At 48.4% G+C, this 13,488-nt stretch overlaps 1 protein-coding gene across 4 annotated transcripts in view; it reads left to right on the top strand.

Moving 5' to 3' along the window:
* Positions 1-13,488, top strand: part of KYAT3 (kynurenine aminotransferase 3) — a 78,278-nt gene that overhangs the window by 27,018 nt on the left and 37,772 nt on the right. For all 4 annotated transcript variants that reach the window (XM_082266560.1, XM_082266562.1, XM_082266561.1 and 1 more), the window contains 2 exons: positions 10,434-10,578; positions 12,476-12,625. In XM_082266560.1, the coding sequence (XP_082122686.1) occupies positions 10,434-10,578; positions 12,476-12,625 (295 nt within the window). The remainder of the gene's footprint in view (positions 1-10,433; positions 10,579-12,475; positions 12,626-13,488) is intronic.

Below are 13,488 nucleotides of genomic sequence, written 5' to 3' on the forward strand. Positions count from 1 at the left end.
CTGCAAGTGTTGGTACATCAAGCAATATCATAACAGAAATAACATTATACTTTTGACTTTTTTAGGGTACAACAGGAAACTACAATGCAGAGTACTTTTCCTAAGCTGGTTAAACTGCTAAAGCATTGGCAATGGTCTCTAAGGCACTAGTTCTAACATGTAATACTTATCATGGAAGGTACAGAGTGAATTAATATTTCCGTTTGTCATATTAGACCAGGGGTTCTCAAACTACGGCCCGCGGGCCGCATCTGGCCCGCCAGGGTCCTGAACCCGGCCCCCCCGGCAATTGCAGAACTTAGTTGGGCTGCTGGGCAGGGTGGAGATTTCCACGGCCGCTGTCTGCTGACATTTTTTTTTTTCCTGTGTGCAGGAAATCGGCTACAGCAGCCGCCAATTGGCTGTTTTACTCCCGCGCTGCATTCTGGGAGTTGTAGTCCCGACCACGCTCAAGTTCCTTGTGGCGGTGGCTGTGTAGAACAGAGCAGGGGCGCACGGCAGGAAACTACAACTCCCAGACTCAGAGACTTTGAAGGCAGGAAGAGGCGGGGCACACGGCACGGCGCGGAATACAAGGGAGCTCGCCGCTGGATGGCTGCAACAGTGCAGTCTGAACAGTTTTTACAGCTTACTTTGGAACGGAGGCAGGGAGCGCCAGCCTGCCAGGGCTTGAAGTGGTCATCACCCCCAGGAGGCCGAGCAAGAACCTGCTGAGCTGTCATCAGCATCGCTGAGGTGAGACACCCTGACACCCTCAGCTGACCCCCACATCCCATCTCACCCCCCCCCCACATACACACCATTTACCCTGTGCCCTGCCCACCCAGTCACCTCAAAACAGGAAATAGCCCCCAACACTGTCTGGCTGTCAGGTCCTGTGCTGGCCATGGCCTGCTGGTCCTGCTGCATGCTGACCATGGCCTGCTGGGTGCTGGCCATGGCCTGCTGGTCCTGCTGGGTGCTGGCCATGGCCTGCTGGTCCTGCTGGGAGCTGGCCATGGCCTATGGGTCCTGCTGGTCCTGCTGGGAGCTGGCCATGGCCTATGGGTCCTGCTGGCCACTGAGTCCTGCTGGCCTGCAGGTCCTGCTGGGAGCTGGCCATGGCCAGTTTCCTGCAGGACCCACAAGGCCATGGCTAGCTCCCAGCAAAACTTACAGGCCAGTGGCCTGCAGGACCAACAGCGATGGGCACTGGTGGGGCTGCATTGATGGGCACTGATGAGGCTGAGCTAATGGGCACTTATCAGGCTGCACTGGTGAGGCTCTATTGATGGGCACTGATCCATCTGCATTAAGGAACACTGCTGAGGCTGCATTGATGGGCACTAATGAGGCTGATCTGATGGGCACTGGTGACGCTGCATTGATCCTTAGATTTCAGGGGTTCATGCTGGGACTGAGGCTATGGTTTTAAATAATTGTACTGTTTTTTGTGCACTACAAATAAAATATGTGCATAGGAATTAGTTCATATTTTTTTCAAACTATAGTCCGGCCCCCATCAGCGTCTGAGGGACAGTGAACCGGCCCCCTGTTTAAAAAGTTTGAGGACCCCTGTATTAGACTCATATTCATTTGATAGCTTAATATATACTGAATTTTATACAAGAGTACATACATTGATGATCAAACTAGATTGTGATGGAGTTCAAGCTCAATACTACCATCTGCTGGTAAAAAAAAAACAACACAAAGGCAGTTAAGCTATTCAAACCATTTATAGATGTTCCCACTATTATTATTGAAAGCTGTTATCCTGTTAAATTATACAGTATGATCAAATTTCTTAGTATGTCATTTCCACCTACTCTGTTTCATTTTGCTTTTTAACCACTTAAGCCCCAGCCCTATTTCGGACACTTTTTGTTCACAAGTTAAAATCAGTATTTCTCTTACGTCCTCCGACAGTCGCCGCCTCTTCATATTCGTCACATATGGGGTATTAGACTTTGCTCCGAAGGAGTAGCTAGGCAACAGAATATGTTAACAATAAAGCTTTAACATATCCCACCCTCAAGGGGTGGTCCCCTCAGTCAATACCCTCCTACTTCCTGCAACCATATCTCAGTTTTAATGTCTAGCTTGTCAGGAGTGGCTGGCTCTCTCTGTGCTGGGACTTTTTGTCCCAGACTCTTTCTTCTTTTTGATATTTTGTTTGAGTTTTTCTCTCTACCTTTACTTAGCTGTTATTTTTGTCAGCATTAGTTAGTTCTTCGGACGAAGAGGATCATGCGGACTGGGTCTCGGGCTGATCCCCCTGGTCGCAGGTCGTGGGTCAGTGGCTTCCCAGTCTGCCATCGAGCGTTCAGCCAGGTAACGCTCCTGGCACGGTGAACGACCCATCCCTGTTCGGTGCAGGGATGATTGGTGAGGTGGCTACCTCACCGGACGCTGTGCGGTTTCTGAGCCGCCATTGTGTGCGTCTTGAATTGCGACTCTCCCTGCCTCATGTGCAGCGGCTTGTTCGCCTGTGCGGGTTCCCCACGCCATGTGAGGTAAGTGTATCTATGTGGGGACCTGTCTGTCTGGGGGGGGTCTCAGTCTGGGACTGTGTAACCTGCCTTTAATCACACTGCTTGTCTCCCTATATCTCGGCTGCATGCTGTGGGCTGCAAGGGGGGGGGAGCTGCATGACACTGAGTATGTCAGGCTGGGCAGTGTGAGGAGCTGTGTGCTGTGGGGCATGTTTTTAATGGCATGTTGGGGCATATACAGCGATCGCTGCGGCGATCTAACATGTATCCATATAATGGGATAATATTGTGTGTGATTTTATGCACTGTGGAGCGGCGATTTCGGCGCCAAACGACGCCATTTTACCGGCGCCCGCTCCGGCCGCATGGTTTACATGCACGGCGGCCATTTTCTTGTAGCCTCCATAGGCTTACATAGAGCGCCCTGGCAGCATCACTTCCTCTCTCCTGGAAGCACCGATCGAGGCAGCAGCAGCAGCGGAGTCTCCTCAGGTTTTATCCTTCTATTCCTGTGTTCCATTGCCTGTATTCAGTCTGTATATTCCCTGTGGGGGTCTCATTGTGCCTGAGTGTGGTGCGGTGGGCTGCGCTTGCCGCGCTTGCTGTAAGGGGGCAGTTAACCCTTGGTTGTCTGGCATACAGGGGCAATGGATTCTCAGGAGGGCAAGTTTCCCACAGTATTGGTGGAAAGCCAGGGGACCGCTGTTTCCCCCCCAGGGGGGGATTTGGCCACTATTGTGGCTGGCCTTGCTGCACAGGTGCAAATGCTGGTGGCTGCTCAATCTACTAAACGGCCCAGAGTTGCTCTGTCCTCTGATTCTGAGGGTGAAGGTGATGGGGCTGTTCTGGCGGGGACCCCCCTATCGGGGTCCCGCTCCTCTCTTGATCTAGTGGGGTCTGAGGTAGAGGCTGAAGTTGAGGGGGTTGATAATTCTCCCCCTGGCTCGCCTGAAGAGCTTGCAATCATGGATGAGTTGATTGCTTCCATTAAGCAGACGCTACGTTTGCAGGACGAGGTGTGTCCCCCAGCTGCCTTGGCGGCTTATGGGACGCAGAGAAAACGCAGGACGCCGCAGGTTTTTCCCTGCAATGCTGATTTTCAGCGCGCTGTTAAGGACCAATGGCGCGATTTGCGCAAGCCTTTTGCGGTACCAAGTAAATTTAAGCTGCGTTATCCTTTCTCGCCTGCCACTGATGAACGGTGGTGTGTGCCTCCGCCAGTGGATCATGCTATTGCGGTTTTGAACAAAGCCACTGCGATCCCTGCAGAGGGATCCCCTGTTTTCCGTGATGCCACGGATAGGAGACTGGAGTCTCTTGCCCGTCATACTTATTCTGTTACGGGTTCTATGCTTAAGGCTCTGTTTGCTTCTCTCATGGCGGCCCAGGCGATCGCAAGTTGGACGCAGATGCTTAGGCGCGTCCTAGTGGCCGATTCGGCCTCGGCGGCGACCCTGGATATGGTGGATCAGATCCACCAGGGTGTCATGTATCTGTGTGATGCGGACCTGGACCTGATTCCGTTGGCCGCGCGTGTGCACAGCGTGGCGGTGTTGTCTCGCCGCCTGGTTTGGTTGAAATGTTGGTCGGTGGACCAATCTTCACGTAAAACCTTAGCCAATCTGCCTTATGATGGGTCTCGCCTTTTTGGGGAGTCCCTGGATGTGTTGATTAAGGGGATTACCGGGGGTAAGAGCACTCTCTTGCCCCATTTCCCCAAGGCTAAGGGGGCTTCTGGGAAGAAGCATGCTCATTTTCGGCCCCCTCAGGGGTCCTTTCGTGCCTTTCGGCCGCACTACAAGGGCAAACCGTTCAAGGGCCAGGGCTCTCAGAAGAAACCCTGGTCTGGGAAACAGAAGTCCGGCCAATCCGGACCTGCGGCCCATAACAGTTCGGCCTGAAGGGGCGCCCTCACCCAGTTTTGGGGTGGGGGGACGCTTGCTCGGTTTTCTTCAGCCCTGGTTGGCCCGTGTGCGGGACAGATGGGTTCTGGAAATCGTTCGATCTGGTTACAAGATCGAGTTTCTCTCTCGGCCAGAGAGCAGATTTTTTCCCTCAAATCTACAACTGTCTCCAGAGCGCCTGCGGGATCTGCACCTGGCGGTGCGGGACCTGAGGGCTCAGGGAGTGGTGGTTCCGGTGCCTCATCGGGACAGATTTCGGGGGTTTTATTCCAATCTGTTCACCGTGCCCAGAAAGGAGGGCAAGGTTCGTCCGATTCTGGACTTGAAAGCTCTGAACCGCTCTGTGCGGGTTCGCAAGTTCCGCATGGAATCCCTGCGCTCGGTGGTGGCTGCCCTGGTTCCGGGGGAATTCATGGCCTCCATCGATTTGAAGGATGCGTATCTTCACATCCCCATATTCGAGGGTCATCAGAGATACCTTCGATTTGCCATTGCGGAGGATCACTACCAGTTCGTGGCGTTGCCCTTTGGGCTCGCCTCGGCTCCGCGGGTCTTCACCAAGGTGCTTGCACCGGTTCTGGCATTATTGAGAGCCCAGGGCATTTCTGTCCTGGGGTATCTGGACGACATTCTGATTCGGTCTGCGACCAGTCAGGGTCTGGAGAAGGACCTGTCTGTCACGATGCAAACTCTGCAGGAGTTCGGTTGGACGATAAATGTTCCAAAGTCGACACTGAGTCCGTCGGTTCGTCTTCCCTATCTGGGAATGATACTGGACTCGGTGCAGGCGAAGGTCTTCCTGCCGGAAGACAAACTCAGGACTCTTCAGGAGGAAGTCAGGTCCCTCAGGGACGTTCCGAACTCGTCTCTGCGGACGTGTATGAGATGTCTGGGATTGATGGTCTCGGCTTTCGAGGCGATTCCTTTCGCGCAGTTTCACACGCGGGGTCTCCAGGCGGAGATCTTGTCCAAGTGGGACGGGCGACCTCAATCTCTGGATCTTCAGATCTCGTTGAGTCATCGCACCAGGGAAAACCTTCTGTGGTGGCTCCAGTCCCCGTTGGTGTCCGGGGGCAAGTCGTTTCGTCCGATCTCGTGGACGATAATCACCACGGATGCCAGCCTGTCGGGCTGGGGTGGTGTTCTGGGCGTTCTGTCCGCCCAGGGGACCTGGTCGGAGGGGGAGTCTTCCCTCCCGATCAACATTCTGGAATTGCGTGCGATAAGGCTCTGTCTTCATCGCTGGACGGACCGGCTGCAGGGCTGCCCGGTTCGGGTGCAGACGGACAATGCCACGGCGGTGGCCTACATCAACCACCAAGGGGGCACCAGGAGTGCCCGTGCGGCTCGAGAAGTGGCCGACATTCTGTCTTGGGCCGAGACTCATGTCCCGGCGATAACGGCGGTTCACATTCCGGGAGTGGAGAACTGGCAGGCGGACTATCTGAGCCGCCAGACCCTGGATCAGGGGGAATGGTCTCTCCACCCGGCTGTCTTCCAGATGTTGTGCGCGAAGTGGGGTCTTCCAGATGTGGACCTGTTCGCGTCTCGCCTCAACTACAAGGTGAAGAGGTTCGTGGCAAGGACGCGCGACCCTCGGGCAGACGCGTCGGACGCGTTAGTGGCCCCGTGGCATCGGTACAGGCTGATGTACGCGTTTCCACCGATCCAGTTGCTGTCCCGGTTCCTTCGCAGGTTACACTCGGAACGCAGCACGGTGATTCTTGTGGCACCGGACTGGCCTCGCCGGTCCTGGTACGCAGACCTCGTGAATCTGGCGGTCGACGCCCCCTGGCGTCTGCCTCTTCGGGACGATCTACTGTCTCAAGGACCGATTTACCATCCTGCTTTACAGTCGCTGGCTTTGACGGCCTGGCTGTTGAGACCGAGGTCCTGAAGGAGAAGGGTCTCTCTCCAGAGGTTGTTCATACCTTGATCAACGCGAGGAAGTCTTCCTCGGGAAAGGTTTATTACCGTACTTGGAAGGCCTATTTTGCCTGGTGTGAGTCCAGGGGGTTTTCACCCCGCACGTACTCGGTTTCCCGTGTGCTGTCTTTCCTTCAGACGGGTGTCGATCAGCGTTTGGCGCTGGCTACGATAAAGGGTCAGGTGTCTGCGCTGGCCGTTCTGTTTCAACGTCCCGTGGCTTCCAACTCCTTGGTTGGCACTTTTATTCAGGGTGTGCGGCATCTGGTTCCTCCTAGGAGGGATCCTTTGCCCCCTTGGGACTTGAATCTAGTCCTGTCTGTGTTACAACGTGCTCCTTTTGAACAGATCAGGGAGATCTCGTTGTCTATGTTGTCCAAAAAGGTCGCCTTTTTGGTGGCGATCACTTCGGCTCGCAGAGTGTCGGAACTGGCGGCTTTGTCCTGCAAGTCTCCGTACCTGGTTGTTCATTTGGATAAGGTGGTCTTGCGACCTAATCCTTCTTTTCTGCCGAAACGAGTTTCGGAATTCCATCTTAACGAGGATATTGTTTTGCCTTCGTTGTGCACGAAGCCTAAACATCCAAAGGAGGTGAGATTGCATTCTCTGGATGTTGTTCGGGCGATTAGGGTTTACCTTAAATCGACTGAGTCTTTTCGAAAGACGGACTCCTTGTTTGTTCTTCCAGAGGGTCCTCGGAAGGGCATGGCGGCTTCCGCCTCTACCATTGCCAAATGGATCAGACAGACCATTGAACAGGCCTATGCCTTGCAGGGGAAGGTTCCCCCTGTGCCTGTGAAGGCGCACTCTACTAGATCTCTGAGTACGTCTTGGGCCTGTCGTCATGGGGCTTCTGTAGCCCAGGTGTGTAAGGCGGCGACTTGGTCGACCGTACACACTTTTACAAAATTCTACAAAGTAGATGTTCAGGCATCGGCGGATGCTTCCTTTGGCCGCAAGGTTCTTAGTGCGGCTGTTCCCTAGGGTCCCTTGTTGGGGACTCCTGGCTGTTGGGATAAGTTTTGTATCCCCTGGTTTTTTGTCTTTTCCTGGGTTGTTGCTCCTGTTGAGCACTTATTTTTGCTGTTGCCCAGCTGGTTTCCTTCCTTTGGTAAGGTTCCTTTCTTTGATGTGGAGACTGCGTTGCCTTTCGGCGCGGATGCGTTTCCCACCCCTCATGTTTGCACTGCTTTGGGACGTCCCCATATGTGACGAATATGAAGAGGCGGCGACTGTCGGAGGACGTAAGAGAAAACAGAATTTTTGTAAAATCTTACCTGTAAAATTCCTTTCTCTGAGTCCTCCGACAGTCGCCGCCCCCGCCCCTCTTTTGGGGTTTGAATGTATACTCTACTGCTATTCCACTAAAACTGAGATATGGTTGCAGGAAGTAGGAGGGTATTGACTGAGGGGACCACCCCTTGAGGGTGGGATATGTTAAAGCTTTATTGTTAACATATTCTGTTGCCTAGCTACTCCTTCGGAGCAAAGTCTAATACCCCATATGTGACGAATATGAAGAGGCGGCGACTGTCGGAGGACTCAGAGAAAGGAATTTTACAGGTAAGATTTTACAAAAATTCCGTTTTTTTCCTAGAAAACTACTTAGAACTCCCAAACATTATATATATTATTTTAGCAAAGACTCTGGAGAATAAAATGTCGGTCATTGCAATATTTTTTGTCACGCGGTATTTGCGCAGCGGTCTTTAAAACGCCATTTTTTTGGAAACATTTTGAAAAATCACATTTCACTGCATTTAAAAAATACTAAACAGTAAAGTTAGCCCATTTTTTTGTATATTGTGAAAGATGACGTCACGCCGAGTAAATGGATACCCAACATGTTACGGTTTAAAATTGCGCGCACCCGTGGTATGGCGACAAACTACGGTTAATAGAAATCTCAATAGGCAACGCTTTAAATTTTTTTGACGGTTACCAGTTTAGAGTTAGAGTGTAGCTCTTTTTTTTTAATTATTGCTCTGGTGATCGCGGCGATACCTCATATGTGTGGTTTGAACAGCGATTTCATTCGCGACTTGACTCCCATATACATTTTTTTTGTGCGCGAGCTAACGGTGACGGCGGCGGCTAAAATTTTTTTTTTTTTTCCTATTTTTATTTTATTTTTTTTTTAACTTTATTACAGGTTTTTTTTAAAAAAAAAAATCTGATCACTTTTATTGCTGTCACAAGCAATGTAAACCTCCCTTGTGACACCAATATGCAGTGACAGGTACTCTTTATGTAGGGACCCTAGAGCCCTCCACTACACTTCCATGTATGCAAAACGCTTAAAACGGCGTTTTTGCATACAGCCGTTTTTTAAATTTGCCGCCTTTTGCAGCACAATAACCTGGAAGTGACGTCATGGACGCCGCCTCCGGGTTACCTTATCGGAGACCCGATCTAAGCCGTTTCCGGCTTTGATCGGGACTCCATCCAGCCGGCAGACATGCCGGCTGGGTGCTCGGGTCTCCCGGTGGGACGGGAGGCCCGTTAAACTTCCCATCACGGAAGGTGGCGGGAGGGGGGGGGACGTGCCCTCCCGCTCACCCAGGTAACGATCGAGCGGCTCCCGAGCCGCATCGGTCGCTACGGACAGAAAGCCGACCGTTGGCTGTAAACCACGGTACCGGGATGATGCCTCTAGCTAGAGGCATCATCCCGGTATAACCCCGCAAAGTCTGCCGACGTATATATACGTCAGTTTGCGGTAAGTGGTTAAACAAGGGTGATAAAAGCAAAATGTAAAGTGCAGTAGTCCATTATTAACCAAGTGATCTGACTTTAGCAACATACAATTTGAATGCTGTGTGTACAGTAACTGTGAACAGGCATCATTGCTCTTTGAACAGCCTTGGGGAATAAACTATTAGCATGGCGATAAAGTCAAAATTAAGCCTTCTTTTCCCCATCCCTAAGTGACATGTTGAAGGCATAGAGTGATGGCCAAGGGGCAGGACATGTGTGCATGCAGAAACATTGAATGCCTCAGGAAGAGGATGCCTTCAGTCAGATCTGGTCTTAGGATCATTGTCATGGGGAATCTCCACATTTGCAATTCTACAGTATGTTATACCAGCCGTTACCGATAATCGCATGTAAAATCCGGAAAGGCTGGTTGTACCCAAGTTGATCGATTGATCAACTTGGTACATTCAGCCTGCCCATACATGGTTCGAATCTCAGCCGATTCCTGCTGAACTGGCTGAGAATCGAACCATCTATGGCTGGCCTTAAGAACGGTCTAAAAACCAAACTCTAGAAATTCCAACTTTCGAGGGCTAAAAGGCCATCATAGCTTTGAATTATATGACCAAACTCTAGAGTCTTTCTTGCAATCTTTGAGAAGGAATAGCCTTACAATTAAAGCTGCTTGTGGGGTCAGGGATGGCTTGTTTTACAGCTCTTCTACCGTCTTAGGAATAGTTTTAATGTTCAAAGTCTGGGTGCAGGTCCACTTTATTCTTCACCTAGCTGAATACTTAACTATCCCCTAAAATAGGCTTTCAACACTTAACCCTTAAAACAGTTCCTTAACATTTAGCCACCCTCAACTTTAACCTTAACATTTACCCTTAACCCATGAAGTGGCTTCAGAGAACATGGCGGTCTTGGACCTCGCCCTTTCTGTCTCCAGTTTAGCTAAGGCGCATAACTGTTGAGTGGTAAGAAACCCCAGAAATACAAATCGGTACACTGGCCCCAGGATGGCTGGGCAGTGGCATTTGACATTCCCTCCCAAATGTTTTATTTGTTTTATTCTATATACATCCATTAAATTCTGCAGTCTTCAGATGAGTTGCGTGATGACACAGGACTTGATGCTGCATTACAATAATCACATGTAGTGTTTACATGGCAACTCACAAGAAGTGGTTTGGATGATACAAGGCATCTGATGCTGGTACACAAAGAGTTTAGTTAAATGAGGACAACGCTGGACAGAAGGAGATGAGGTGGTTTTAGATGATAACCTTCTTTCTACAAAGCCTGGCAGGGAGGCAATTTTAAACAAAAGTGAATTTATCCTTGAGCCTTGCATAGTTTTAAAAAACATAAAAATCAATGCGTGTCTCCTTGCTTTTACCAATGCATGTCTCGCTTGTTTGTATCTCTACAGGGTTGAGTTTACAGCCCTTGCTGCAGATCCCTCTGTAGTCAATCTTGGTCAGGGTTTTCCAGATATATCTCCTCCATCTTATGTCAAAGAAGGTCTCGCTCAAGTGTCAGCTGTGGACAGACTGAATCAGTACACACGTGGCTTTGTAAGTATTTTTTTTCCTAACAATACCCAGTAGTTACACTGTTGCTTAGTGTGGAAGGAGAAGGGAATCATTAATGTTAGAGTTTATATATTAGCCAACAAAAGAAAAACGTATAAATTATATTGTATAAAAACCCACAGCACCTTATTAGCACTCCTCTTTTTTTTTTTTTTTTTTTTTTTATAGATTTCTTCACTTTGCATACAATCAATGTATTACTGTTTAAGTTCAGTATTATCATCTTCATCTTAGATTTGTGATGACATGAAAGGAGAGCTTGGGTGGGAGTTTGCTGAAAAAAAAAAAGGAATAACCCTTTTTTTAAAGAAGCACTATGCTAGGCACCATTTTTAATTTATATTGCTAAATAATCCCAAATATAACTTCAAACAATTACAACCATTCTATGCATTTTACAGTATGAATAGGTAACATTTGCTTCCAGCCGTCATACCTATGTGGAAGCATAAATTGCCATGGGTCAGTATATCACAGTACTTGGTGGGGATGAGCTCATTATAGTTTGCATATACTTCTAATGGCCTGTCACCATAACCAGGTGATGTGTATAATAACTGTCCAATAGCAAAGCTTTTTCTGCAGTTTCAAGGGACCCCCTAAATCCTGAGTGCATGCTAAATTCATCTCACAGCATAATTGGAGCTCTAACACTACTGTCTGATTTCACCTCCCACAGTGCAATTTTTGCACCCCAGAAACCAGTATAAGGGCTCTTTCACACGGCCGCTCCGTGTGTCCGCAAATCATCCTATTTTTTTGCGGATGATTTGCGGACATAATGTAAGTCTATGGCATTGCGGATGTCAGCGAAATACCATCCGCTGACATCTGATTTTCTTCCTTTCAGTTCTGTTCCGTTTTTTGGAACGGAACAGAACCCTATTTTTCCTCCGTTCCAAAAACGGAAAGGAAGGAAAATCGGATGTCAGCGTGTCATCCGCTGACATCCGCAATGCCATAGACTTACATTATGTCGTATATCATCCGCAAACGGATGGGATGATATGCGGACATACGGAGCGGATGACACCAATGTCATCCGCACCGTGAAAAAAAAAAAAAAAAAAGTCCCGCAGCAGAGCTTTCACACGGAGCGGCCGTGTGAAAGAGCCCTAACGGTATAGCCAGATCTCTGGGTGTCTGCAATTCAGATTTCACTTGCAGCATGTGTTCAGCTGGTCTCCTGAAAGATAAAGTCACAGCTTTTCTATATAATATAGATAATTGCCGACAACTTGTTGTGTCTATTTGTGTCATAGCTTTCTTTCTTTTACTCTTTATTATGATAGGTTACATGTCAAACAGCTTCTTCATATGCAACGTATTGCTCTGGTCGATGAAAAATGACTAGGTTATGAATGAAGATCTTTAGAGAAGAGTTGAAGTAATTGTAAAGTTAAAATATATATACTTTTTGTAAATAAACAACTTGTCATACTTACCTGCTCTGTTGGTCTTGCACAGATCATCCTAATCCTCCTCTTCTGGGGTCCCCTGCCAGTGCTATTGGCTCTTTCTCACCTTGGTGTACCACCATAAGAAGCCGCTTCCTATGGTGCCATACATGCAGGCTCGATCCGGAGGCAGGCTGTGTGCTTCTATTGACACGTGCACAGTGCAGCTTGGCTTTAGCTGTCATGGACAATTCCTTTAAAATCCATGATGATCCTTTTCTGGCCACTTAAGTGATTTGCTTAATGGCCAACATCTTTATTGAGCTTAAGTTCATATAGATATGGAAATATGTAGATAGACATAAATGAGATTTAGGAGCATTCAGTGTTTGCATTAAGAGTCACAATTAGTTGAGTATCTTTGTAAAATCTGTTTTGTTCTTTCCAATTTCGTACAACCTATCTGTAATACTTTTTTATAGGGTCACCCACCGCTGGTAGATGCTCTCTCCCAGGTTTATGGCAAAGTAACTGGAAGAAAGATCAATCCAAACAAAGACATCCTTGTGACAGTGGGAGCATATGGATCCCTTTTCAGTGCAATCCAGGGGCTTATAGAAGAAGGTGATGAAGTGAGTTTCGTGTTGGTCTTAATAAGATCCTAAGTCCTTTTTATTTACATATGTAACTGTGATCATCTAAATCAGTGGTTCTTAACCTGAGTTCGATCGAACCCCAGGGGTTCGGTGAGTCAGTCTCGCGGGTTCGACGGAGGTCAAGACACACACCCGACTCATATGATTCGTGATGACACGCCCCGCTCATTGGCTGCAGGTGATCACGCAGCATCGCTTGGCCTATCTGTGCTGCAGGGAATTTGGCGCGCCCAGTAGTCGAATTGTAACTGTCGTGATGGTACGTTGTGTGATTTCTTTCTTAATATTAATCCCTTCATACTATATTGAGCAAAAAAAGAAAGTGGTCGGACGAATATGTACAATATGGATTCACATGTATAACGGAACGTGATGGGAGTCAGCGTCCTAACTGCATGATTTGCAATGCCAAGTTGAGCAATTCTAGTCTAGCACTGGCAAAACTAAGAGAACACTTCCTTAAGCTGCATGGAGATGGAAAATACAAGAACACAACGCTCGCCAAATTCAAGGTGAGGAGAGCCAGATTCGATGAAAAGGCTAGTCTGCCTGTTCTCGGCTTTGTACCCATCAACAAACCGATCCTCATAGCATCGTATGAAGCAACAGCAGAAGTCACATTGATTTGCAGTAAATATTCATTATTATGTTTTTGTTTTTATGTGAAAATCATGTTTTAATGGTTTTGTTCTTACTGGTTTTGTTCTTTAATGGTTTTGTTCATTTTGTGCACCTATGTATAAATATATACCAAAATATATACCTATGTTTTGAATTTGAAAAAAAAAATTATTTTTTTTTTTTCCAATGTGAATGCGCATATGAAACTGGTGGGGTTC

Source organism: Pelophylax lessonae (assembly GCF_965119305.1).
Source record: "Pelophylax lessonae genome assembly, chromosome: 8".
Lineage (NCBI taxonomy): Eukaryota > Metazoa > Chordata > Amphibia > Anura > Ranidae > Pelophylax > Pelophylax lessonae.